At 38.4% G+C, this 26,571-nt stretch overlaps 1 protein-coding gene across 1 annotated transcript; it reads left to right on the plus strand.

Annotated features, from left to right (window-relative positions):
- Positions 1-22,703: 22,703 nt before the first annotated feature.
- SPIN4 (spindlin family member 4) lies at positions 22,704-23,453 on the plus strand (the record flags this gene model as incomplete). Its single annotated transcript, XM_080795168.1, has 1 exon — positions 22,704-23,453. The coding sequence occupies one exon, from the start codon at positions 22,704-22,706 to the stop codon at positions 23,451-23,453; it is 750 nt and encodes a 249-aa protein (XP_080651294.1).
- Positions 23,454-26,571: the final 3,118 nt, after the last annotated feature.

Raw genomic sequence — 26,571 nt, forward strand, 5'->3', positions numbered from 1 at the left:
GATGACAATGTGTTCCATGATATAATAAGCTAGGGAAATATTACCTTCTGTTCATTAATGGGGGTTAGAGAAGCGTTCAGTGGTGCTGCACCTTTTAGCTACTTGATGTGCCAGCCACTTGCACTGCATGTTATACCAACTCTGTGAGATGCAAAACTATCACCCCTTGTCTGTGGGTTCAGGGAAAATGTGTAATGCATATGAGAAATAAATTCTGAACAGTCCTATATCAGACTGTTTCTACATGTTTTGTAATGGATGTTTTGTCATGTATTCCATGAGTTAAAACATTAAATGTATTCCACTTTTCATTAACACTTATTTTGCAATAAACTTTTAATGCAACTATGAGCCAAAAAGTGCATTTTCAACTAAAAAAAATACAGATTTCTCATTTCTAAAGAAGTGGTAATGAATATGTCATTTGCCTCAATTGTCTGTCATCATTTAACATATTTAACATATTCTAAGGCAAGAGGGGGGAGGTATACTGGTATTATAGATCAGATGAAAATAAAAATTACCAAAAAAGCTTTAGCACCTAAGTGAAAGTTAATAAATATTTTAAGATTATTCCTAAAGGTGAGGATTTAGTTACAGCTACAGATTATTTTTAATTTTATTTTATTTTTACTTAAATTCTAGTAAGTTACATATAGTGTTATATTGCTTTCAGGAGTAGAATTTAGTGATTCATCAATTACATATAATACCCAGTTCTCACAGGACAAGTGCCATCCCTACTATCTATCACCCATTTAGCCCATCTCCCAACCATGTCCCTCCATCAAACCTCACTTTGTTCTCTATCATTTAGTCCCTTGTGTTTTGTTTCTCTTCCTGTTTTCCCTCTTCCCATTCAGTGAACTGTTTTGTTTCTTATATTCCACATATGAATGAAATCATGCGGTATTTATATTTCTCTGACTGATGTATTTTGCACAGCATAATACAGTTCTAGTTCCATCCACATCATTGCAAATGGAAAGCATTCATTCCTTTTGATGTCTGAGTTATGTGGGTTATATGTTATATATATGTACATATATATAACATGTTTTCCCTTTCTTTAAATTAAATTTTATTTTTCAGTGTTCCAGGATTCATTGTTTATGCACAACACTCAGTGCAACATGCAATACGTGCCTCCTTAATACCCACCACCAGTGTCATCCATTCCCCCACCCACTCCCTTCCAAAACCCTCATTTTGCTTCTCAGAGCTCACAGTCCTCATGGTTCATCTCCTTCTTCAATTACCCCCAATTCACTTTTCCTTTCCTTCTCCTATGTCCTCTGTGTTACTCCTTATGCTCCACGAGTAAGTGAAACCATATGAAAATTGACTCTCTCTGCATGACTTATTTCACTCAGCATAATCTGCTCCAATTCCATTCATGTTGAAAGAAAATTTGGGTACTCATCCTTTCTGATGGAGGTGTAATATTCCATTGTATATATGGAACATATCTTCTTTATCCATTCATTTGTTGAAGGGCATCTTGGCTCTTTCCATGATTTGGCGACTGTGACCATCGCTGCTGTGAACATTGGGGTACAGATGATCCTTCTTTTCACTACATCTGTATCATTGGGGTAAATATCCAGTAGGGCAATTGCCAGGTCATAGGGAAGCTCTACTTTTAATTTTTAAAGGAATCTCCACACTCTTTTCCAAAGTGGCTGCACCAACTTGCATCCCAACCAAACTGTAAGTGCATTCCCCTTTCTCCAATCCTCTCAATGCTTGTTGTTTCCTGTCCTGTTAATTTTGGCCATTCTAACGGGTGTAAGGTGGTATCACATTGTGGTTTTTTTTATTTAATTTAATTTTTTTGTTTTTTGTTTTTTTTTTAATATTTTTTTTAATTTCTTTTCAGTGTAACAGTATTCATTGTTTTTGCACCACACCCAGTGCTCCATGGAATATGTGCCCTACATAATACCCAGCACCTGGTTCCCCTAACCACCCACTCCCCCATCCCTTCAAAAAAATCAGGTTATTTTCAGTGCCCATAGTCTCTGATGGTTCTCCTCCCCTTCCAATTTCCTTCAACTCCCTTCTCTTCTCCATCTCCCCATGTCCTCCAGGTTATTTGTTATGCTACACAAATAAGTGAAACCATGTGATAATTGACTCTCTCTGCTTGACTTATTTCACTCAGCATAATCACTTCCAGTCCCATCCATGTTGATACAAAACTTGGGTATTCATCCTTTCTGATGGAGGCTTAATACTCCATAGTGTATATGGACCACATCTTCCTTATCCATTAGTCTGTTGAAGGGCATCTTGGTTCTTTCCACAGTTTGGCGACCATGGCCATTGCAGCTATAAACATTGGGGTACAGATGGCCCTTCTTTTCATGACATCTGTATCATTGGGGTAAATACCCAGTAATGCAATTGCAGGGTCATAGGGAAGCTCTATTTTTAATTTCCTGAGGAATCTCCACACTGTTCTCCAAAGTGGCTGCACCAGTTTGCATTCCCACCAAAAGTGTAAGAGGGTTCCCCTTTCTCCACATCCTCTCCAACACACGTTGTTTCCTGTCTTGAAAATTTTGGCCATTCTAAATGGTGTAAGGTGGTATCTCAATGTGGTTTAGATTTGAATCTCCCTGATGGCTAGTGATGATGAACATTTTTTCATGTGTCTGATAGCCATTTGTATGTCTTCACTGGAGAAGTGTCTGTTCATATCTTCTGCCCATTTTTTGATATGATTGTCTGTTTTGTGTGTGTTGAGTTTGAGGTGTTCTTTATAGATCCTGGATATCAACCTTTTGTCTGTACTGTCATTTGCAAATATCTTCTCCCATTCTGTGGGTTGCCTCTTTGTTTTGTTGACTGTTTCCATTGCTGTGCAGAAGCTTTTGATCTTGATGAAGTACCAAAAGTTCATTTTCACTTTTGTTTCCTTTGCCTTTGGAGACATATCTTGACAGAAGTTGCTGTGGCTGATATCAAAGAGGTTACTGCCCATGTTCTCCTCTAGGATTCTGATGGTTTCTTGTCTCATGTTGAGGTCTTTTATCCATTTCGAGTTTATCTTTGTGTATGGTGTAAGAGAATGGTCGAGTTTCATTCTTCTACATAAAGCTGTCCCAGCACCATTTATTGAAGAGACTGTCTTTTTTCCACTGTATATTTTTCCCTGCTTTGTTGAAGATTATTTGACCATAGAGTTGAGGGTCCATATCTGAACTCTCTACTCCGTTCCATGGGTCTATGTGTCTGTTTTTATGCCAGTACCATACTGTCTTGCTGATCACAGCTTTGTAGTAAAGCTTGAAATCAGGCAACGTGATGCCGCCAGTTTTATTTTTGTTTTTCAACATTTCCTTAGCGATTCGGGGTCTCTTCTGATTCCATACAAATTTTAGGATTAATTGCTCCAGCTCTTTGAAAAATATGGGTGGAATTTTGATCGGAATGGCATTAAAAGTATAGATTGCTCTAGGCAGTATAGACATTTTAACAATGTTTATTCTTCCGATCCAAGAGCATGGAACGGTCTTCCATCTTTTTGTGTCTTCTTCAATTTCTTTCATGAGTGTTCTGTAGTTCCTCGAGTATAGATACTTTACCTCTTTGGTTAGGTTTATTCCCAGGTATCTTAGGGTTCTTGGTGCTATAGTAAATGGAATCGATTCTCTAATTTCCATTTCTGTATTTTCATTGTTAGTGTATAAGAAAGCCACTGATTTCTGTACATTGACTTTGTATCCTGCCATATTACTGAATTGCTGTATGAGTTCTAGAAGTTTGGGGGTGGAGTCTTTTGGGTTTTCCATATAAAGAATCATGTCATCTGCGAAGAGAGAGAGTTTGACTTCTTCCTTGCCAATTTGGATATCTTTTATTTCTCTTTGTTGTCTGATTGCTGTTGCTAGGACTTCTAATCCTATGTTGAATAAGAGTGGTGAGAGTGGGCATCCTTGTTGTGTTCCTGATCTCAATGGGAAGGCTGCAAGCTTTTTCCCATTGAGGATGATATTTGCTGTGGGTCTTTCATTGATAGATTTGATGAAGTTGAGGAATTTTCCCTCTATCCCTATACTTTGAAGTGTTTTAATCAGGATCGGATGCCAGATTTTGTCAAATGCTTTTTCTGCATCAATTGAGAAGATCATGTGGTTCTCGCTTCTCTTATGGATTTGTTCTATCACATTGACTGATTTGTGAATGTTGAACCATCCTTATAACCCAGGAATTAATCCCACCTGGTCATGGTGGATAATCTTTTTAATGTGCTGTTGGATCCTGTTTGCTAGGATCTTGTTGAGAATCTTAGCATCCATATTCGTCAGTGATATTGGTCTGAAATTCTCCTTTTTGCTAGGGTCTTTGCCTGGTTTGGGGATCAGGGTAATGCTGGCTTCATAAAAAGAGTCTGGAAGCCTTCCTTCTGCTTCATTTTTTTGAAACAGCTTCAGGAGAATAGGTGTTATTTCTTCTTTGAAAGTTTGGTAGAATTCCCCGGGGAATCTGTCAGGTCCCGGGCTCTTGTTTTTTGGGAGGATTTTGATCACTGCTTCAATCTAGTTACTACATATCAGTCTATTCAGGTTTTCCATTTCTTCCTGGTTCAATTATGGGAGTTTATAGTTTTCCAGGAATGCATCCATTTCATCTAGGTTGCTTAAATTATTGGCATATAACTGTTGATAATAACTTCTGATGATTGTTTCTACTTCCTTTGTGTTAGTTGTGATCCCTCCCTCTTCATTCATAATTTTATTAATTTGAGCTTTCTCTCTTTTCTTCTGGATTAGTGTGGCCAATGGTTTATTGATCTTAATGATTCTTTCAAAAAACCAGCTTCTAGTTTCATTGATACATTCTACTGTATCTCTAGTTTTTTTTCTCATTGATCTCTGCTCTAATCTTGATTATTTCCCTTCTTATGTGTGGAGTGGTTTGATTTGTTGTTGATTCTCCAGTTCTTTAAGGTGTAGAGTCAGCTGGTGTCTTCTGGATTTTTCAGTTTTTTTGAGGGAGGCTTGGATGGCTATGTATTTCCCCCTTAGGACTGCCTTTGCTGCATCCCATAGGTTTTAGACCAAAGTGTCTTCATTCTTATTGGTTTCTATGAATTGTTTAAGTTGTTCTTTGATTTCCTGGTTGATCCAAGCATTCCTAAGCAAGGTGGTCTTTAGCTTCCAGGTGTTTGAATTCATTCCAAGCTTTTCCTTGTGGTTGAGCTCCAGTTTCAAAGCATTGTGATCTGAGAATATGCAGGGAATAATCTCAGTCTTTTGGTATCAGTTGAGTCCTGATTTGTGACCCATTATGAGGTCTCTTCTGGAGAAGGTTCCGTGTGCACTTGAGAAGAATGAGTATTCTGTAGTTTTAGGGTGGAATGCTCTGTATATATCTATGAGGTCCATCTGGTCCAATGTGTCATTCAATGCTCTTGTTTATTTATTGATTTTCTGTTTGAATGATCTATTACTGAGAGAGGTGTGTTAAGATCTCCTACTATTAATGTATTCATATCAGTATGACTCTTTGTCTTGATTAATAGTTTTCTTATGTAATTGGCTGCTCCCATATTGGGGGCATAAATATTTACAATTGTTAGATCATCTTGGTGGATAGTCCCTTTAAGAATGATGTAGTGTCCTTCTGTATCTCTGACTACAGTCTTTAGTTTAAAATCTAATTTATCTGATATGAGAATCGCTACCCCGGCCTTCTTTTGAGGTCCATTGGCATGAAAGATGTTTCTCCATTCCTTCACTTTCAGTCTGGGTGTATCCTAAGGTTCAAAATGGGTCTCTTGTAGACAACATATGGATGGTTCCTGTCGTTTTATCCAATCTGCAACCCTGTGTCGTTTTATGGGCGCATTTAGGCCGTTCACCTTGAGAGTGATCATTGATAGATATGTTTTTATTGACATTGTGTTACCTTTGAAGTCTTTCTTTCTGTACATTGTCTCTATATTTCTGTTCAATGTTATTCTTAGGATTTTCCCTCTTTTACAGAACCTCCCTTAATATTTGCTGCAATGTCAGCTTGGTGGTTGCATACTCTTTTAAGCCTTGCCGGGCTTAGAAACTCCTTATCTCTCCATCTATTTTGAATGTTAGTCTTGCTGGATAAAGTATTCTTGGCTGCATGTTCTCCTCATTTAGTGCCTTGAATACATCTTGCCAGCCCTTTCTGACTTGCCAGGTTTCTGTGGACAGGTCTGACATTATTCTGATGGGCTTTCCTCTGTACATAAGGAGCCTCTTTTTCCTAGAGGCTTTCAAGAGATTGTTTCTACAATTATGATTTCTCAATTTTACTTCAGGTGCCTTGATTTTTTTTGGAATCTATTATCTTGGGGGGAGACCATTCTGCATCTAGTACATGAACGCTGGTTCCATTCGTGAGATTGGGAAAATTTTCATGAAGAACTTGTTCCACTATATCTTCTAGACTTCTTTCTTTCTCCTCCCCTTCAGGGATTCCAATAATTCTGACATTGGTACGTTTCATGGCACAATTTATTTCCCTGATTCTGTTTTCGTGGCTTCTAAGCTATTTGTTCCAGTCTTCCTCCTGATCCTTTCTCTCTATCTGCTTGTCCTCTAGATCACTAATTCTATCTTCTGTCTCAGTTACCCTAGCTTTTAGAGAATTTAGATTAGATTGGAACTCATTGAGAGCATTGTGAACATCATCCCTGGTGGCTTTCATTTTGCCCGAACATTGTGAACATCATCCCTGGTGGCTTTCAGTTCTGCCCTAATCAATACCGTTTGATCATCCATGGCTTTCTCCAACCTATCTATTGTCTGGATAATTGTTAGCCTGAATTCTCTTTCCGACATATTGTCTATGTTGATAGCAATTAGCTCTGTTGCAGAAGGCCCATCCTCTGAATTTTTCTTCTATTGGGGATTCCTCCTCCTAATCATTTTGGTGAGAGAAGACTGAACAGATGTAGCTGGATGTATCAACCGTGGTGCAGTCAAGGTGCACCCTGGAACGCTTCTGAGCAATCAGGATTCCCCACCCAAATGAGAGAAAAAAAGAAAAGAAAAAGAAAAGAAAAGAGAGAGAGAGAAAGACAGGAAAGAAAGGGAAGATAAAAGAGAAGTCTCAGCCCAAATGGGCCCTAAGGTAAGATTTATGAAGTTTTACAAAGACAGACAAACAAAAAGACTGATAAAATTATATGACAAGAGAAAAAAGTATATATATATAAAGGAAAAAAAAAAAAGAAGAAGAACCTCGTCAAAAAGAGCCCCAAGTATAAGATTTATATACTATCAGGACAAACACAAATACACAGAAACACTGGCTGAAGAAAAAGATGGGAGAGTGGTTATAATTTCTCAGTGTGGGCGAGGAAGGTTATTTTGATTCTTCCTGGATGTATCTTGATATCTTTGTTAAAGGACTCAACTTTCCTAAGATAAAGGGGGATTAAAAATTGGTTCACCTATAGGGGTAGCATTGGTTGGGGAAAGAGAATTACGTTGAAGTTTAACTCTATGTGAATATTAAAAAATAAGAATAAAAAAAGAATAAACCAAACTAAACTAAACTAAAATTTAAAAAAAAATTAAAAAATAGAAAAGCAAAAGAAAAACATGGGTACATGTATCCGAAAGTTCAGGTTAAAAGGTTATTATGGAATTTGTTGTACTGGACATCTCACTGTGATGGTAAGTAGGTTAAAAAATTATCTATATAAAAAAATCAACCAGAATAGTGGGAACGAATCAAAAACAAAAGTCGTATCTATGAAGTAGTGGTGATTGTTCTCTTGACGTCGTTTTTTTTTTCTTTTTTTTTTTTCCTGGTTGGTTTTCTGGGGGAGGGGTCTGCCGCGTGGGTTTTCCGACAGTGTTCCCTGAGTTAAGTCCTCTCTCCCCCCTCAAGGGGGTGGGCTCTGAGGAAACCGGTTTTTCAGGCATTTGTTCTCTGGAGGTTTTTATGTTTGTTCATTTGTTTTCTCTCGCCTTGACAGCTTTTGATGGTTTTTGGAAGTTTAGAGGAAAGCAAATTGCACACTGACCTCCCTCTCTGAGAGAAGCCTCAGTCTGTTCCCCTCTGGGTCTCCAGAGCACATTAAGTTCCCCCTGGGCCGCTGGCACAGCAGGTTCCGAGTCGAGGTCCCTGAGGACACAGGAACTCCTGCTTGTATCCAAAACCACGACAGCGGTGGCTGTCTGGACAGCTCCAGACCACCAGAGAGCTTCCAAGCAGTGATCGCATGCTGAGATTTTTCTGCTGGCCCGGGCTGGGAGTGCCTGGTCTTTCCTTTCTGAGAGCACTGGGTTGGCACTTTCGTGCACCTTTCCAAGGGGGTGGTGTGGGGCGCACGCGTCTCAGGCTCTGATAGTATGGCACGGGTCTAAGAGCACCGGGCTGGCGCCTTCATGCACCTCTCTCAGGGGAGAGTGTGTGGCGTGCGCCTCTACTGTGTGGTGTTTTGCCAGCTGGCGAGGGTCCCAGCCCCTCACGGGAGCCAGACCCCATGCATTCTCAGGCACACTGGCAGCTCAGGGACCAAGACCTGGTTTCTCCACCGCATTCTCTCTGGCTCAGTGCCAGGGTTGGCTGTCTTGGGTCCGGGGACTTAAGCCCCTATCCCTAACTGCCCCAATTCCCACAATTTCCCCCCGCGATCCTTTGCTCTTTTTGAGTGCTTTCAACCAGACTCCAAATTGATGCTGGTCCCCAGACGCAGGGCACTCTTGTATTGGGGTATTACTTTCCAATGGGTCGCCTCTGGTGGCTCCCTCCCCCTTTTATCTTCTGATATCAGTCCGACGTTCCCACTCCGCTTTACCTGCCCACTGGCGTCTTCTGCCCCCATAGAGATCCAGACGTGTATAATTCTGATCTTAGGCTGATTTCATGGGTGATTGGAGTTCTTTAGTAGGTAATCAGCTCACTTTAGGGTACAGGTTGAAACAGCGCCTCCTCCTACTTCCCCGCCATCTTGTGTCCTCCCCTCAATGTGGTTTTGATTTGAATTTCCCTGATGGCTAGTGATAATGAACATTTTTTCATATGTCTGTTAGCCATTTGTATGTCTTCTTTGGAGAAGTGTCTGGTCATGTGTTCTGCCCATTTCTTGACATAATTACCTGTTTTGTGTGTGTTGAGTTTGTGGAGTTCTTTATAAATCTTGGTTATAAACCCTTTGTCTGTAGTGTCATTTGTGAATATTTTCTCCCATCCTTGGGTTGCCTCTTTGTTTTGTTGACTGTTTCCTTTGCTGCGCAAAACCATTTTATTTTGATGAAGTCCCAAAACTTCATTTTCGCCTTTGTTTCCTTTGCCTTTGGACACATGTCTTGAAAGAAGTTGCTGTGGCCAATGTCGAAGAGGTTACTGCCTATGTTCTCCTCTAGGATTTTGATGGATTCCTGTCTCACATTGAGGTATTTCCTCCGTTTTGAGTTTATCTTTGAGAATGGTCCAATTTCATTCTTCTATACATAGCTATCCAATTTTTCCAGGACCATTTATTGAAGAGACTGTCTTTTTTCCACTGTATATTTTTTCCTGCTTTGTCGAGGGTTATTTGACCATAGAGTTGAGGGACCATATCCAGGCTCTCTACTATGCTCCACTTGTCTATGTGTCTGTATTTGTGCCCTTAGCATGCTGTCTTGGTGATCACACATTTGTTTTAAAGGTTGCAATCAGGCAACGTGATACCCACAGTTTTGTTTTTCTTTTTCAACATGTCCTTAGCAATTCGAAGTCTTTTCTCGTTCCATAAAAATTTTAGGATTATTGCTTCAGCACTTTGAAAAATGCTGGTAAAATTTTGATTGGGATGGCGTTGAAAATATAGGTTGCTCTAGGCAGCATAGACTTTTTAACAATGCTTATTCTTCTGATCCATGAGCATGGAATGCTTTTCCATCTTGTAGTGTGTTCCTCAATTTTTTTCATGAGTGTTCTGTAGTTCCTCAAGTACAGATTCTTTACCTCTTTGGTTAGGTTTATTCCTAGGTATCTTATGGTTCTTGGTGTTATAGTAAGTGGAATCAATGATCTAATTTCCTTTTCTATATTTTCATTGTTAGTGTATAAGAAAGCCACTGATTTCTGTACATTGACTTTGTATCCTGCCACATTACTGAATTGCTGTATGACTTCTAGTGATTTGGGGGTGGAGATTTTGGTTTTCCATATCAATTATCATGTCATCTGCGAGGAGAGAGAGTTTGACTTCTTCTTTGCCAATTTGAATACCTTTTTTTCTCTTTGTTGTGTGATTGCTGTTGCTAGGACTTCTAATACTATGTTGAACAACAGTGGTGTGAGTGAGCATTCTTGCCGTGTTCCTGATCTCAAAGGGAAGACTGTCAGCTTTTCCCCATTGAGAACGATATTCTCTGTGGGTTTTTTAGTGATATATTTTATGAAGTTGAGGAATGTTCCCTCTATCCCTATACACTAATCAGGAGCTTTAATCAGAAAAGGATGCTGTATTTTACCAAATGCTTTTTCTTCATCAATTGAGAAGATCATGTGGTTCTTCTCTTTTCTCTTATTGATTTGTTCTAACACATTGATTGACTTGTGAATATTGAACCACCCTTTCATTTCAGGGATAAATCCCACCTGGTCATGGTGGATAATCTTTTAAATGTACTGTTGGATATTATTAGCTAGGATTTTGTTGAGAATCTTGGCATCCATATTCATCAGGGATATTGGGCTGAAATTATTCTTTTTTTTTAATTGTTAAAGAAATTGTTCTTTTTTTTTAAAGATTGTATTCATTTATTTGTCAGACAGAGATCACAAGTAGGCAGAGAGGAAGGCAGAGAGACAGGTGGAAGCATGTTCCCTGCTGAGCAGAAAGCCTGATGTGGGGCTCGATCCCAGGACCCTGGGTTCATGACCTGAGCTAAAGGCAGAGGTTTTAACCCACTGAGCCACCCAGGCACCCCATGAAATTCTACTTGTTGTTGGGGTCTTTGCCTGGTGTGGGTATCAAGGTAACGTTGGCTTCATAGGAGGAGTTTGGAAGTTTTCCTTCTGTTTCTATTTTTTGAAATATGTTGAGGAGAATAGGTATTATTTCTTTGAATGTTTGATAGAATTCCCCACGGAATTTGTCAGGTCCTGGACTCCTGTTTTTTGGGAGGTTTTTGTTTACTGCTTCAATCTTGTTATTAGATATGGTCTTTTCAGGTTGTCCATTTCTTCCTGTTTCAGTCTTGGAAGTTTATAGGTTTCCAGGAATGCATCCATTTCTTCTAGGTTGCTTGATTTATTGGCATATAAATGTTGATAATAATTTCTGATGATTGTTTCTATTTCCTTGGTGTTTGTCATGATTTCTCCTCTTTCATTCATAATTTTATTAATTTGGGTCCTCTCTCTTTTCTACTGGAATATTTTGGCCAGTGGCTTATAGATCTTTTTGATTCTTTGAAGGAACCAACTTCCATAATGGTCTTTGGGAACAATGTACTGCTTAAAATCTAACCTTAGGAAAAACATGTACTAGTAACAGTTCTCTGTGGGAGAGGATGACATAAGTCCTTGAAACAGAGCATGTGGGAACACCCAGCCCACTCTGGGTGGAATGCCGCCTGCTTCTTTTTTCTCTTATCTCCCCCTCTCCAGAGATCACCTGTTGTTAACTAGGATCTCTTTAAATGTGTGTACTCAACCACGAATCCTATGCTACTTGAGCAAGCATATCTTGCTTTTCTTCTTGCTTATCTATAATCTCCTTCGACCCCTTTGCTGACTGTTAATAAATAGGGGACTGAGGAGTTTTTCGGGGTGGCAATCTTATCAAATGCCTATCCCTGTTCTCTTTCTCTTGCAGCTGACTTGTTTGTGCCTAATTTTTCTCCCGTGCACTGCTGGGATGCACAAGCTTCTAGTTTCACTGATGCATTCTACTGTATCTCTAATTTTTAACTCATTGATCTTTGCTCTAATCTTAATTATTTCCCTTTTTGTGCATGGGGTTGGCTTAATTTGTTGTTGATTTTTCCAGTTCTTTAAGGTATAAAGAGAGATGGTGTATTCGGGTTTTTCCAATTTTTTTGAGGGAGGTTTGGATGACTATGTATTTCCCCCTTAGGACCACCTTTGCCATATCCCATAGGTTTTGGACCAATGTGTTTTCATTCTCATTGGTTTCCATGAATTGTTTAAGTTTTTCTTTGATTTCCTGATTGATCCAAACATTCTTGAGCGGGATGGTCTTTAGCTTCCAAGTGTTTAAATTCCTTCCAAACTTTTTCTTGTGGTTGAGTTCCAGTTTCAAAGTGTTGTTGTCTGAGGATATGCAGGGAATAATCTTAGTCTTTTGGTATTGGTTGAGCCCTTATTTGTGACCCAGTATGTGGTCTAGTCTGGAGAAAGTTCCGTGCACACTCGTGAAGAATGAGTATTCTATTGTTTTAGGGTGGAATGTTCTGTATATATCTATGAGGTCCATCTGGTCTGATGTGTCATTCAAAGCTCTTGTTTCTTTGTTGATTTTCTGCTTAGATGAGCTGTCTACTGCTGAGAGTTAAGATCCCCTACAATTAGTGTATTCATATCAATATGACTATTTTGCTTAACAGCTTTCTTATGTATTTGGCTGCTCCCATATTGGGTACATAAATATTTACAATTGTTAGATCTTCTTGTTGCATAGACCCTTTAAGAATGATATAGTGTCCTTCTGTATCTCTGACTACAGTATTAAGCTTAAAATCTAATTTTTCTGATATGAGACTCACTACCCCAGCTTTCTTTTGAGGCCTGTTGGCATGAAAGATGATTATCCAACCCTTCACTTTCAGTCTGGATGTATGTTTAGGTTCAAAATGTGTCTCTTATTGACAACATATGGATGGGTCCTGTCATTTTATCCAATCTGCATCCCTGTGACATTTTACAGAAGCATTTAGGCCATTCACATTGAGAGTGATTACTGAAAGATAGGTTTTTATTGACATCATGTTGCCTGTGAAGTCCTTGTTTCTAAAGATTTTCTCTGTAAATTTCTGTTCTATGTCACTCTTGAATTTTCTTCTTTCATAGAATGCCCCTTAATATTTCTTATAGTGTTGGCTTGGTGGTCGCATACTCTTTTAAACCTTGCTGGTCTTGGAAGCTCTTTATCTCTCCATCCATTCAGAATGTCAGCTTTGCTAGATAAGGTATCCTTGACTGCATGTTCTTCTCATTTAGCGCCCTGAATATGACTTGTCAGCCCTTTCTGGCTTGCCAGGTTTCTGTGGGCAGGATGACATTATTCTGATGTTACTCCCTCTCTATCTAAGGAAACTCTTCCCTCTAGCTACCCTTAAGACATCTTCTCTGAATTTATGACTCCTGAATTTCACAATTATGTCCCTGGAGGTCTTTCTACCCTCATTGATATTCGGGGATGTCCTCTCTGCCTCTAGGATACAAACAATTATCCCATTCCCTAGATTAGATAAATTTTCAACCAAGATTTTTTCAACTATATCTTCTAATTTTCTCTCCTTCTCCAACCCCTCAAGGATCCCAATAATTTTGACATTGGAATGTCTCATGGCATCTTTTATTTCACTAATTCTGTCTTCATGGTTTCTGAGCTGTTTGTTCCAAGTCTCCTCCTGATTGTTCTCCTTGGAAAGTTTCAGAGCAGTCTGCAGTCACCTCTGAAAATAAAGAAAAAAGAAAAAATGGAGAGAAAAAGAGAAAAAAAATGAGCTGCCAAAGTAAGATTTATAAGGTACAAAGAGAAAAACGAAAAGACTGACAAAAGTAAAAGAAATAAAAAAGAAAAAATCATCCTAAATGGACCCCAAGAACAAGATTTATATAGTGCAAAAATGAAAAGAAATACACAGAAACACTGACAAAATAATAAGACGGGAAAGTAGTTATAAACTCTCGATGTGGGTGAGGAATTTTATTTCAGTTCTTCCTCATTGTATCTTGTTATCTTTGTTAAAGGACTCAACTTTCCAGAGATACAGGGAAATTAAAACTGGTTTATATTGATGTAGTATTGGATAGGGGAAAGGACTACCTTGAAGCTTATATTTATATATATATCTATATCTATAGGCATAGATATAGATATATATTTAAAAAAGAAAAAAAGAAACAGGTGTATGTATGAAAAAGTTCAAGTTAGAAAGTTATTATGGAATATGTTCTATTAAACGTCTAGTTATAATGGTAAGTAGGTTAAAAAAATAAAAGAACAAGAATCATGAGAATGAATTTTTAAAAAAGAAAAATTTTATATATGAATTGTACAGGTTTTGGGGCAATTCCAGGAGCTTAATATATTGTTTTCCCCTGATTTGGGGGTTTTACGGTTTTATGGGGACCCTGTGTTGTTGTCTTCTTGTTCTTTTGGCTTATCTCCCAGGGGAGGGTCCTGCCACATTGTTTTTCAGTCCATCTTGCTTGAGCTGAGTTGCCCTGCCCCCTATTAAGGGGCTGGGCTCTGTGGAAACTGGTCTTTCAGGCTTTTGTTCTCTGGAAGTTTTTGTTCTTTGGTGGATGTTTTTGCCTTTTCGGAGATACAGAGGAAACTAAACTCTCCACACCCAGACCTCCACTTCAGAGAGAAGTCTCGGTCTTCTCCCTTCTGGATGGTCCAGAACACACAGACTCCCCCTCTACAAACTCCGCTGAACACTGCAACCTCCCACAGGTGGTGTGCACCCCCAGCCATCATCTCAGTGGTTACCTGAAGTCCCTGGTTGTCTCTGCACTCCTGTGCCACTAAAACCAAATCGATATTGTTCTGTACTCACCCAATCATGTTGGCTGCCATTGGGGGACTGCTGTTTGGAGCCTACACTGGGTACGTTCAGGCCTGGCAGTGGCATAGGTTGCAGAAGGCTGTGGGCTGAGGGACCTTCTAAGTTCTCTAGGGCATGTGTGGGCACCTGCTGTGACTGACCTGGGACCGTGGGCTTAGGTCTGTGCCTGTGGCTGCCTGATTCCACCAATTGTCCCTTACAACCCTTTGTACGTTTTAAGTGCTTTTAACCAGACTCAAAGTTAATGTTGGTCCTCAAGCACAGAGCACTTTTGTATTGGGGTATTATTTTCCAGTGGGTCACTTCTGGTGGCTACCCCCCCTTCTGTTTATCCTCTGATATCAGTCCAAGCTTTCCCACTCCTCTGTACTTCTCCACTGATGATCTTCTGCCCCTGTAGAGATCCAAAAGTGTATAATCTTATATCTCAGGGTGACATGGGTGTTCAGAGTGTTCTGGTGGATATTAAGCTCAATTCAGGGAATCAGTTGAAACAGGGTTTCCTATTTCTCTGCCATTTTGCCCCTCATAACCTGTATGTAACTTATTTATCCATTTATTAGTTGATGATCATTGGGCTCTTTCCATGATTTGGCTATTGTTCATAATGCTGCTATAAACACTGGAGTACCTATACCCCTTCGAATTTGTATTTTTGTATCCTTTGGGTAAATACCTGGTAGTGCACTTGCTGGATCATAGGGTAGTACTATTTTTAACTTTTTGAAGAACTTCCATACTGTTTTCCAGAGTGGATGCACCATTTTGCATTCTCAACAACAGCGCAAGAGAATTTTCCTTTCTTTGCATCCTTACCAACACCCGTTGTTTTTTGTGTTGTTAATTTTAGCCATTCGGAGAGGTGTGAGTGGGTATTTATTCATATATATGTACATTTATATGAACATTACTTATCCATAAAAGTCAGAAACACTACAGGTATGCCTTTCCATTTGGAAATACGGGATGTAATGTGGATGGAGCTAAAGAGTATTACACCAGGAAAAATAAGTCAGTCAGAGAAAGACAGATACATATGATTTCACACATATGTGGAATTTAAGAAACAAAACCTAGGAACATATGGGGAAAGAAAGAGTTAAACCAAGAAAGAGACTCTTAACTATAGAGTAAATAGTATTGTTACCAGAGAAGAAGTAGTTGGGGTGCTGGGTTAGATATATGAGGGGTAGTAAGGAGTGCACCTGTGATGAGTACCAGCTGTTGTACATAAGTGTTGAATTACTAAATTCTACAACTGAAACTGTTACACTGTATGTTAACTAAGTGGAGTTTAAATAAATAATTTAAAATTAAAGGACTTACAAAATTCAACACACGAAACACAAATATTCTAAACTAAAACTAAAAAAAAAGGGGGGGTACAGGATAGGTGAACAGACATTTCTCCAAAGAAGACATCCAGATGGCCAACATACACATGAAAAGATGCTCAATATCATTCTTCATCATCAGGGAAATGCAAATTAAAGCTGCAATTAGATATTACCTCAGACCTGTCTGAGTGAATTGCCTCATACCTCATACCTGTCTGAATACCTGTCTGAAATAAAAAGACAAGAAGCAACCATTGCTGGTGAAGATTGAGAAAAAGGAGCTCTCTTATGCTGTGGGTGGGAATACAAACTGGTAACTGGAAAACAGTATGACACTTCCTCAAAAAGTTAAAAATAAAACTGCCCTAGAATCCAGTAATTTTATTAATGGGTACTTAGTCCCAAAATACAAAAACACTAATTCAAGGAAATACAGGCAACATTATTTACAATAGCCAAATTATGGAAACAACCCATATATCCATTGACAGATAAATGAATTTAAAAAAATGTGGTACTTATATACAATAATTATAACAATGGAATATTATTTGGCCATATTCAGAAATGAAATCTTGCTCTTTGCAATGATATGGAGGAGATAGAATAACATGTTAAGTGAAATAATTCAGTCAGAGAAAGTTAAAAAAAAACTATATGATTTCATTCATATGTGGAATTCATGAAAAAAACAAATGAACAGATGGGGAGAAAGAGAGATAGAAACCAAAAAAACAGACTCTTAATTATCAGAACAAACTGATGATTATCATAGGGAAGGTGGGTGAGGGCATGGGTGAAGTAGGTGATATAGATTAAGGAGTGTGCTTGTCATGATAAGTACTGGGTGATATATGGAATTATCGAATCACTATAATGTACACCTGATGCCAATATAACAATGTAGGGGCTCCTGGGTGGCTCTGTTGGTTAAACATCCAACTCTTGGTTTCAGTTCAGGTCATGATCTCAGGATAATGAAATCAAATCCCACAGCAGCTCCATGCTTAGTTTAGAGTCTTCTTGAGAGTCTCTTCCCCTTCCCCCTCACTCTTTCTTACCCTCTCAAATAAATAAATAAATCTTAATATATGTATTATACTGGAAAAATTTTTTAAAAAAATTTTCCAATCCTAGGAGATCTTTATTTTGATTATTTTATTTTCTATTCTAAAGTTTCTGTTTGGCTCTTTTTTTATACCTTCCATTTATTTGCTGAGGTTTTCAAGACAATTAACAATTGCTTACTAAAGCCTTTTTGTGATAGATGCTTTAAAATCTCTTTCAGATTATTTCAATAATTGATTTATCTCAATTTTGATATCTATTGATTTTCTTCCATCATTCAAGTTGTGATTTCCCTTGATCTTTCTACGACTAGTTATTTTCATCAAATTCTTATCATTTTCAATATTATAATATGGGGCTCTGTAGTTCTTTGTTTGTTTGTTTTTTGTTTTGTTTTGTTTTGTTTTTTGTTTTTTATCAGAGAGCGTTCCTGTTGTGATGTGCCTGGATGGCCAGGTGTGTGTACATGTCAATGTCTAATGGGATTTCCTGACACCCCTTTTGCAAAAGTGGAACACTGACTCACACTACCTCATTGCACATGTGTGAAATAGAAATTTAACACCCTTGTCAGATCTGCCAATACCTTCATGGTGAGAGATGGGTACTGACTCATACCATCTCACTGCCTCCAAGTGGATGTAGATGTGGATGTTTATCTAAACTTTGTACCTCTCTAACACCAGGGTGTAGGGAAATTTGGGTACCATGTATTCCCATCTTGTTCTCCTCATTCAGTCTCACTGATGGTAGATAGGGATGTAATTTCAGTTCCTCATTGTTTTTCACTAACTCCAAGAGTGTTGGAAACTAGAATGTCGTCTTGCCCTGCCTTGTTCTGTGTTATTCAAAGTTCCATTGCTGTTGTGTTGATATGGGGGCAGGGTGAGAAGAGGCTATAGGATAGAGGTCACTAACACTACCTTATACCATCAGCTAGGGGTGGGGAAACAATGTATTATTAAACCTCACTGACACTACATAAGGAAGTTAAAACACCACACTGCTTGCTTCTGTTGAGTGCGGGGGCAGGGGAGAGCAGTCCTGTGCTCAGCTCCTCTTACACTAACTACTCTGACAGGGAAGCACGGCCATATTAAGGAAGCACTGCCATCCTAGGGAATCACTGCCTGGTTCTGCCAGATAGGTCATGGAAAATCAACTGTCTAGTTGATTCCTGCCAACACTACATCAGAGGAATTGGAACATCATCTGCTCCCACTCAGCCATGGAGAGATCAAATTCCTGCAGTGGATGGAAGATCAATTCCCTGCATTTCAGGTTGTCAGCTAACTTTGTTTCCCACCACAAACCACATACCCTGTTTCTTAGTCTCACATACTCTGTGCTCCAACCACCATCTTCTGACCAGTTTTTCATATATCCTATGCTCATGCATCCCTCTGTGCCTTTCCTTCAGCTGACTTAGACTGAAAAGGCCTCAATATTCCAGCACCTTCTGAATGTCTTCCTTTTGTTTTCCTACTCTTTCAAGTTTTCTTTTTTTTTAAGATTTTATTTATTTATTTGACAGAAAGAGAGACAGTGAGAAAGGGAATACAAGCAGGGGGAATGGGCAGAGGGAGAATCAGGCTTCCCGCTGAGCAGGGAGCCTAATATGGGGCTCGATCCCAGGACCCTGGGATCATGACCTGAGCCAAAGGCAGCCGCTTAATGACTGAGGCACCCAGGTATCCCTTAAGTTGTCTTTTCTCATCTCCCAGCCATAATAAATTACTACCTCCTTTGGTCCCCAGTGCTTAATTTATACATGGCATAGCATGCATGTATTATAATCTAACTTGTACAATGAAATTAAAAGCATTTATGCCTATCTCCACCCCCATCCAATTATAAATTATAACTATATCTCACAAATTTATTTTCAATAATCTTTTATTTATCCAGAATTTGGGCTTCCAGAAAATTACAGCATTTGAAAGACTCCTCTGAAACTGGCTATAAGGGACAAATCCTTGCCACTGTGCCTTTTCAATTTACACTCAGGTCCTGACCCAGAGGTGATGGGCATTAAGGAGGACATGTGATATGATAAGCACTGGGTGTTATACACAACACTACATCAAAAACTAATGATGTTCTATATGTTGAGTAGTTAAATTTTTTTAAAAAAAGAGAGATCTTGGGATGCCTGGGTGGCTCAATGAGTTAAAGCCTCTGCCTTCGGCTCAGGTCATGATCCCAGGGTCCTGGGATAGAGTCCCGCATCAGGCTCTCTGCTCAGCGGGGAGCCTGCTTCCCTTCCTCTCTCTCTGCCTGCCTCTCTGACTAATTGTGATCTCTGTCTGTCAAATAAATAAATAAAACCTTTTAAAAAAGAGAGAGAGATCTTGAGTGTAAAATAGAGCAAAGGTTTAGAGATGGGACATGATCTAGGGGTTTTGTAGACAGACCTGGTAGGAAAAAGGACATATTTTAGGGGATGACAGCTTAGGAGACCACAAGTAGTTACCAGGAGTTGGTTCATGTGTTAAGAAATTTACTTTTATTTATTTTAATATTTACAGATATCCTTTGAGGTAGATGTTATTATTATCCAAGTATTGTAGGTTGATGGTGCTCTCCTAATTATTTTCAGATTTCTGGACACATTCACAGGGCCAGTGAACTGCATGTTTTGAAGGGATAAATCAAGCTGCTATGTGAGATTTTAAGTCACTAGGACTTTAATCTGTAAAGGTTGTGTCAGAGTACCTGCTTCATTAGGGAGGATTTCTTTGTATTGGAGCAGAGCAGATAAAACCACTTATTTATTTATTTCATAAAAATTTATTGAGTACCTACTCTGTGTAAGATACTTGAGATGCAAGATAAAAGTTATTTACTGATGGTTTTATAGTTGAGTGGGCAGATACACAAAATATACATTATATCATAGTATGATAGCATCCACTGAATCCCTGTTAGGTAAAGTTAGGTAATGACTTAACATAATGTTAGGTAATGACTTAACATTAGAATCATAGTTTTAGAGAAGAAAGGATATAAGAAATTGCCTTGTCAGGCTGCTTTGTGGGGTTGTGAGCAAGAATTCCATGGAACTATGTAACCAAAGGGTCTGAGTGAATTGTTTGGCCTCCATTTGTGTGACCTGTGTGTGGTCGTCCTTACATGTCAACTGCTTTTTTTAAGCAAAAGGAGCTTGGCGCATCTTGGTATAGGAGATTACCTGGAACATTTTTTTTTTTTTTTTGTGGATCATAATCACATGACATTTGCACAGGTCTTCTTTCAGTGTGTAAGTTGTATATGTATGTGAATATGTACACACCACTATGACATTCTTTTTTTTTTTAAGATCTTATTTATTTGACAGAAACAGAAAGCAGAAACAGGGAGAATGGCAGGCAGAGGGGAAGGGAGAAGCAGGCTCCCTGAGGAGCAGGGAACCCAATGCAGGGCTTGTTCCCAGGACCCGGGAATCATGACCTGAGCCTAAGGCAGTTGTCCAACCAACTTAGGCACCCAGGTGCCCCTCACTATGACATCCCAAAGAGTTTAGAAGTACCTTGTAGTGTATATAGTTTTCTTGCTTCCTCAGAATTACTTTCTCAATGTGTAGTATTGAAGAATCATCCCATCTTCAAAGTCCTTGGCCTGGGAAACACGGGGAATTGGAGGTCCAGAACATTCTGCCCTTTTAGCTATTAAATGGTACAAGGACTAGGTTTTTTTCTGTCCCTGTCTTGGAAGGTATGAAATGTGGAGGCAGCCAGTATTTTCATCTTGCAGCTATCTCCCCTACTTTTCTACATTTCTAGATAAAATGATGACCTTTATTTTACCTGCAATGAAATGAGGTATTGTCTTCTCACCAGTGAAGGATGGAGGAATGAGAATTAGAGAGTAGACTTCCCTGGCTTTAATTACCATCTCATAATGTAGGATACAGGGCTAAAAGTTTTACAGACATTACTATTTAATCCTCATAACAACCCTGTGACTTGAGGTAGGTGAAATTACAGACACTTTCTTTTCTATCTTTCAGATTTTCCATAGGAAGATGCAGTAGTCCTATAATAAGAAAAAAAAAAAAACAAATATATACAACAGAAGCCCTTTTGTTTTTCTCACTATAAAGTTTGTTCCTATCTCCATAATTTTGTCTCAATAGCCTACTTTTTCACACATTGTCCTTATCTCATATGTGGATTCCCATGGCATTAAATATTATTTGAAAATATGGTTTATAATAGCTCAATAAGTCCATATATGAAGGTAAATTAGCTTCATTACCTATTTTGTCATAGGTCATTTAGCACAAATAATGGACGATCCACACAAAGAAACATTATGAGACAATTAAAAAAAAGTTTCCAGAGTATTTGATAAACTTGGAAAATGCTCTTGATATAAATTGGGGGAAAAAAAGCTATAGAGGTATGAAATCTCACAATTTTGTAAAATATAAGGAAGAAATCAGAATTAACATTTTGCTGTATGTCTAGATGGTAAGATCAAAGTTAGTTTTGTCTTTTATTTCACTGAGTTTCAGAAATTCTCCATGTCAGTACATTTCTTTTACATTCAGAAAAGAAGATCATTAAAAAAGGTTAATGGGAGTGATCAGGTAGAAAATATAAAGGAGAGTTTGGATCAAGATGGTGGGCTTTTTCTTCACTGATCTCATATTCCTTAAACTGGAAGAAAATAATTTGTATGCACAAACTCTGTTTATGTGTGGATTAGATATTATTTTATAAAGACTTTGTAAGGAATTCCTGTAAGATGGAAAGCAGATGGAGTGGCTGTGGAGAAGGCTAACGGGTGAAAGGCGGCCAGAAAGAAAGAGCAGGGGAGCCGGCCTGTCTGGCTCCAGTTTGAGGGAAGCGGTCAGGGAGCGCGTGAGGAAATGAAGGAGGGAGAGACTGTGACTGCGTACTGAACGCGGGTGCGCGCACTGACCCGCCCAGTCACTGCAGGCCCAGCGGAAGGCGGAATGGCAGGGGGCGGGGCTGAGGCGCAGGCGGGCTCTAAGGGGTCGGATTCCTGAAACAAGCAAAAACCCCGGCGCCAGAGCTAGGCCGGGCAGAGCAGCGCTGCGAAGCCGAGGCCGTGCGGATTTGTCAGAGACCCACCGCTGCCTGCTCCTTTGCTTCTGCAGTCATCTCTCTTATCCCTTGACTACATTTCCTGTCGTCTTCTCAGTCACCGTTTTTGCAGCTTCAGCACCAGCGATAACAGCTAAGTGGTCAATTCTGGGACTCGGGGTTGGGAGTCAGGGTGGGTGCGAGGCGTAAGCAGTACAAGCTAGCCCGCCATCTGCTGCGGCAACCGCCACTGCTGCAGACACCTCTCCTGGGCGGGAAAGGAGAACACTGTCAAAAGGTCCAGGCTGTTCCAGTGCCCACGGTCAGAGTTAGAACGTTTCTGTCAAGCGTTGGGGAGAGACTTGCACTTGGGGAAGGGAGGAAAGACTCAGAGATCACGAAAAAAAGATCTCATTTTGGGTAGTGTTGACTTTTTGTCATCTTAACTGAGGAAGTGGCAGCTTTGCTTGAGCCTCCTTAAACCCTGAGCCATGTCACCCCCAACTGTGCCCCCGATGGGTGTAGATGGCGTCTCCGCATACCTGATGAAGAAAAGGCACACCCACAGGAAGCAGCGGCGCAAGCCCACTTTCCTCACGCGTAGGAACATCGTGGGCTGCCGCATTCAACACGGCTGGAAGGAAGGCAATGAGCCCGTGGAGCAGTGGAAGGGCACTGTGCTCGAGCAGGTTTCAGTGAAGCCCACTCTCTACATCATCAAATATGATGGCAAAGATAGTGTGTATGGGCTAGAGCTGCACCTAGATAAGAGAGTTTTAGCGTTAGAAATTCTTCCTGAAAGAGTGCCAACTCCTCACATTGATTCGCGCCTGGCGGATTTCCTGATTGGCAAAGCAGTGGGGCATGTGTTTGAGGGTGAGCATGGTACGAAAGATGAATGGAAGGGCATGGTTCTGGCGCGAGCCCCTGTGATGGACACTTGGTTTTACATAACTTATGAGAAAGATCCTGTCCTTTATATGTACACGCTGCTGGATGACTACAAAGACGGTGACCTGCGTATCATTCCAGATTCCAACTACTATTTCCCTACAGCAGAACGGGAGCCTGGAGAAGTGGTCGACAGCCTCGTGGGCAAGCAAGTGGAACATGCCAAAGATGACGGGTCCAAGAGAACCGGCATATTTATCCATCAAGTGGTGGCCAAGCCATCCGTCTACTTCATTAAGTTTGATGATGATATTCACATTTATGTCTATGGCTTGGTGAAAACCCCCTAAAGTCGTGGAACTATTAAATGTAAAACGTCATGTTCTTGTAATTGTGAATTTTTGGAAAAGAATGGTGTCAGAGGTTCAGGAATTTATTATTACTTTTTACTTATTGTGCCTCCAAATCTTACAACGACTAGTCCCACAGTTTTGTCCCAAGGGTACACTGGTACTTTTGATATGGCTTTGTTCTATAATTGAATATTTAATTTGGGTGTTAATAGAAAACTGAAAAGTATTCATTACCATTGAAACAATGAAAAACTAAAGAAAAATCAGTGGTGTAACTCCACACCAGATTCTTTCTCCCATTTTATTATCTCCCCTGTCTTCTTTGCAGGTAACAAGTGTCAAGAACATGATGTATAACCTTACACGTTTTCCCCATCCACTTACAGAAAGTTTGTTATAGTCTCTTCTATAAAAATGAAAAGCCACATCATTTCTCTGTAATTACTTTTCACATTTGGAATATCCATGATATCTGTTCTAATCAGTAGCTGCAAGTCTCTCTCTCTCTATCTCTCCCCCCTCTTGTCCTCTCCCAGTTCCCCTCTGCCCTGGAATTTACTTTGTATTTGGTATACACAGAAGTCAAATTATACATTCTGTTCACATCAGGTACCTGATTAAGCCATCACATTTATTAAATAAATCACTTTTTCCCCTCTTCTTCTTTCTCTCCTTCCCTCTAGCAGCTGCATATACAGTACATTTATATACCAAAAAGGTATTCAGGCATTCTATCATTGATGGTCACTTAAATTATTTCCTTTCCTTTTTTCACCATAGCGCATCTGCAATAAATACTGGTGATTTTATTTCTATTGGGTAGATTCCCAGAAATGGGATTGTTAGGTAGGGGTATATTTAATTTTAAGTAATATTACAAAATTACTATACAAAATGAAAGTGCTCATTTCCCATTATCCTGTCCAGTACTCTTTCAAGTTTGCAAATCTGGAGGGTGAAACATTAAATAGTAATTTTTTAATTGACAAACTCAAGGAGGTTTGTTTTTTTAACTGTTTGGATTTTTCTCTTTTGTGATTTGCCAGTAGGTATCCTTTGCTCATTTATCTATTGAATCTTTGATCTTTTTCTTATACATTTGTAGGAATTCTTATTATACTTCTCTAGGATACAGATTAATCATTTGTAGCCAATCTGTATTTTTTCCATTCTATCCCTGATCTTGACTTTAGCGGTGGTGTCTTTTACTTTATAGTTTCTTACATTGTTGTTTTTATTTTTAGATAGACTGCTACCTCCTTTTAAGTTTTTTGCTTTCACATCTTTTTCAGATGAGTGCCCCCACCCCAAGTCATACAAATAGTTACCTATATCTTTTTCTAAAATTTTCATTAATTTTAAGGTTTTAGCTATTTGAGCCATCTGGAGTTTATTTTATATATGGTATAAGATAAAAGTTCAAATATACATTTTGTTCACATTGGATTCATGGTTATGCTATTGTATATATTAAATAAGCCACCCATTTTTCAGTCTGTGAACCAGTATCCTGTCGTTTAACTATAGTGGCTTGACCATAAATTTTGAACTCTGGTAAAGCAAGTTACCTCTCATTAGGTGTTTCTTTTTTTCCCCATTTCTTCTTTTATATAAATTGTTCTAGAAATTAATTTTTTCTATGAAAATTGAAAGCATTCTTTCCACATTTAAAAAATTCTGATATCTTAGAATTGTGATACATTTCTACATTTCTATTTAGAACACAATTTTAATGTTATTAACTCCTGCCATTCAAGAGTTTTGGTACATAATTAAAATCTTTTGGTTTTGTTTTTGTAATGTTCTTCATATGGATCCATTATATTGGATTAAATTTGTTTCTGAATATTTTTACAGACTTTGTCACATTTTGAATTGGGCATTTTTTCCTCCTTATTTTTAACTTCTTATTTTTGACAATATAGATAAACTACAGAATTAACTTCATAAATTCTCTTATTACATTTTTTAAAAGTAGAATAATTTCAATCTTCTAGGTATACAATCATTGCACCTGCAAATAGCAATAATTTTATTTATTCAAAATAATGTTTAATAATCATTATGACAGATATGCTCATCTGGTATTAGTTTTCATGGAATTATCTTTAGTGTTCCCTATTAATGTTTGTTTTTGGTTATTGGCAAATAGTCATTAACCCTTAAAATGTTTAAGGAGTTTCTTTTATTCCATTTTTTCCATTCCTGTTTCACATTAGGAAGCTTACTGAAAGTGGCTTCTGAAATTTATCAGATGTCTTTCAGCATCCATTGAAAAAAATCATAAGATTTTGTTTTCCTTTAATTTGTCAATGTAATGAATTAGAGGACTAGGTATTTGATGCTGAACCAAATTTGTGTCTCTGGAATAAATCCTACTTAGTCATCTTATAATAACCAAATAATCATTTGATACATTGCTAGATTTTATTTACCAATATTTTTTAGAATTATTCCATTTACACTTCAAATTGAAATTGTATTTTTTCTTTTTTTTATTTTTTTAAATTATATTATGTTAGTCAGCATACAATACATCATTAGTTTTTGATGTAGTGTTCCAAGATTCATTGTTTACGGATAACACCCCCTGTCTTTATAAAATTCTGTTTTTAAAATTGTGCTAGCTTTAAAAATGAATTGGTGAATTTTCCGTCTTTTTTGTGGTCTGAAATAGCTCTAAAAAGCATTATAATTATTTGTTCTTTGTCTAAAAAATTAATTAAAATTCCAGTTCTTTTAAAATTAGCTAATACCAAGCTATAAAAGAATTTAATCGTGGTGACAATTTTGATGGAAGATCCTTAATCAACCTTATCTCTCCAATGGTAATTGGTTTATTGAAACTTTCTATTAAGAAAAGAATGTATAGTTTCTATAAAATACAAAATTTAAAGTTTTCTCTATTATCAAGCTTCTTGGTTGTATTATTCAGATGCTTTATGTCCTTGCATATTGCATATGCATATTTCCTGAATATGTTCAATATTGAAAACATTGTAATAAATCAGCTATAATGGTGTTTCAAAATTTCTTTGTATTTTTATTTATTTTGAAAACTTAAAACATGATACGGAAAGTATATAAAACATAACATTTGTTTACTTTTGTGCAA

The sequence above is a fragment of the Martes martes genome (assembly GCF_963455335.1).
Source record: "Martes martes genome assembly, chromosome: X".
Taxonomy (NCBI): domain Eukaryota; kingdom Metazoa; phylum Chordata; class Mammalia; order Carnivora; family Mustelidae; genus Martes; species Martes martes.